General features: G+C 59.4%; 1 protein-coding gene across 1 annotated transcript; it reads left to right on the top strand.

Annotated features, from left to right (window-relative positions):
- Window positions 1-630: 630 nt before the first annotated feature.
- LOC103583421 (claudin-15-like) lies at window positions 631-1,175 on the top strand. The gene is made up of 3 exons (XM_008564735.1): window positions 631-709; window positions 793-909; window positions 1,011-1,175. The coding sequence occupies exons 1-3, from the start codon at window positions 639-641 to the stop codon at window positions 1,111-1,113; spliced, it is 291 nt and encodes a 96-aa protein (XP_008562957.1). The 5' UTR covers window positions 631-638; the 3' UTR covers window positions 1,114-1,175.
- Window positions 1,176-2,007: the final 832 nt, after the last annotated feature.

Consider the following 2,007-nt stretch of genomic DNA (forward strand, 5'->3'; position numbering starts at 1 on the left):
CTCTTCGATGTGCAGAACATTTCTGCACACATCACCTCACCTTAAGTCTTCCAGGCAGAGTAGGTACTGTGCTGTTTTCCAGATGTGAAAACAGGCTGAGAAGCCAGGTGGCTGACAGTAGAAAAAGACCCCAGCGAGTGGGGTGGTGACGGTCCAGGGGTCAGTCTGGTTTCAGGCGTTCACTGCACCGAGTGGCAAGGGCAGGTCGCAGGCTCTGAGGGCTGCAAAGGGAAGTCAGGATAGGCAGGGACGGTCAAGGGAGACTTTTGGGGGCAGCTGGGTTCTCGAGGGGTAGGATTAGGATGCGACAGATGCCAAGTGAGGAAAGGATGTGGTCAAGGCCAGTCTGGGACAAGGGGGGTGGGGGAAGAAGAGGGATGAGACATAAAGTGGTGGGACATGAGCAAGGCGGGCTGGAGTGGTGTCTGAATGCTAGACAGTTTACAGCTGACTCCAGAAAATAGGAAAGTAAGTAGCGAGAGAAAGGAATTGAATGAAATTGCTGCTCTTGGGCATGATGCCCTTCTCCCACCACTTCCGACTCTGGGTAGCCCCTGCCCGCCCTCCCCCCTGCTGGGGCCGCGGGGACCCGAGAGGCGCTAGTGCGGTCCTCCTCCCGCCCCCCAGGTCTCTGCGGGATGGTGGCCATCTCCTGGTACGCCTTCAACATCACCCGGGACTTCTTCGACCCCTTGTATCCCGGAACCAAGTGAGTGAGGAAACCCCGCCCTCGGGAGCTCCGGTGGGGCTCGGCCTCACCTCGCGCTCCCCCCGTGTCGCCCTTGTCGGCAGGTACGAGCTGGGTCCCGCCCTCTACCTGGGCTGGAGCGCCTCCCTGCTGTCCATCCTGGGCGGCATCTGCCTCTGCTCCAACTGCTGCTGCCGCCCTGACGAGGACCCCGCCGCCGGGTGAGGGAGGGGCGCGCAGCGCGGGGCACGGTGCGGGTGGGAGAAGGCGGCTCGGGGGCGAGGGCCACGTCTCCCCCTGACCCGGGCCCCTCTCCCCACAGCGCCCGGCTCCCCTACAAGGCTTCCGCATCCGTGATGCCCCTGGCCCCCTCGAATGAAGGCGACAACAGCTTTGGCAAATACGGCAAAAACGCCTATGTATAGGGACTCTGGCTTGTGGACCCCATCCGCCTTCCCACTGCCCGGAGCAGAGAGGGGTGGACCCCTGGGCTCGCGGCCTCGGGGCCGGTCACGCCCCAGGCTCTGACCCGCGCCTGAAAGACACCCCCGGCCCTGCCTCCCACCCCACGCCCCGCCCCCGGCCGGAGCGCCCCGGCCTCACCTCCTTGTCTGGCACTCCTCCGGTCCCCACCCAGGCCGAGAACCGCTCCTGGGAGCACACCTCGGCCTTCTAAGGCTGGACCCCTGTTTATCTTCTGAGTCTCGGCTCTGGGACGTTAAAGGGATGGAGGCGTCCCAGAGTGTTTGTATTCTATAAAAATGCGTGCATAAATAAATGTACATTGTGACGGTTCAGGGGTTGAGAGAGTCATGAAGCCGCTAGCCAAGCAAGTGGAGGGAAGACGGTGCCAAGGGTCGATTCGGTTCTTAGACCCCAGACTGTCACTCTGTCCACTACCTTTGGGCAGTCTCGTCCAGCAAAATACAGGAGGGGTTGCAAGAGATTTAAGAGTGTGGCACATAATTACTGACAGACATCAAGGAGCAGATATGGAAAGCCCCAGCTCCAGGAAGCTGGTAAAAGCAGAGACGCCCCCTGGCCAGCTAGAGATGACATCTCTCCTTTAACTCTACCTGTTATCTTACAGCTGCACAAGGAGACAGTTGGTGTAGAGCAGAGTTTTACTTTGGCCTGAGCATGGATATCAGGAATTGACAAGCCCTTAGAAATTCTCTCAAATGAATTGAGTCTGGTGCATGTACATTTCTCTGGGGAAGGTTCAGTAGCTTCCAGAAAAGGCTCTGAAGGTCTGTTCACTGGTGTGTGCATGGCTTGCTGGTGTTAAGCTCAGGCACAGCACTGGTTTGTGGGCAGGC

Source organism: Galeopterus variegatus, unplaced genomic scaffold (genome assembly GCF_000696425.1).
Source record: "Galeopterus variegatus unplaced genomic scaffold, G_variegatus-3.0.2 Scaffold22816, whole genome shotgun sequence".
Classification (NCBI taxonomy): Eukaryota; Metazoa; Chordata; class Mammalia; order Dermoptera; family Cynocephalidae; genus Galeopterus; species Galeopterus variegatus.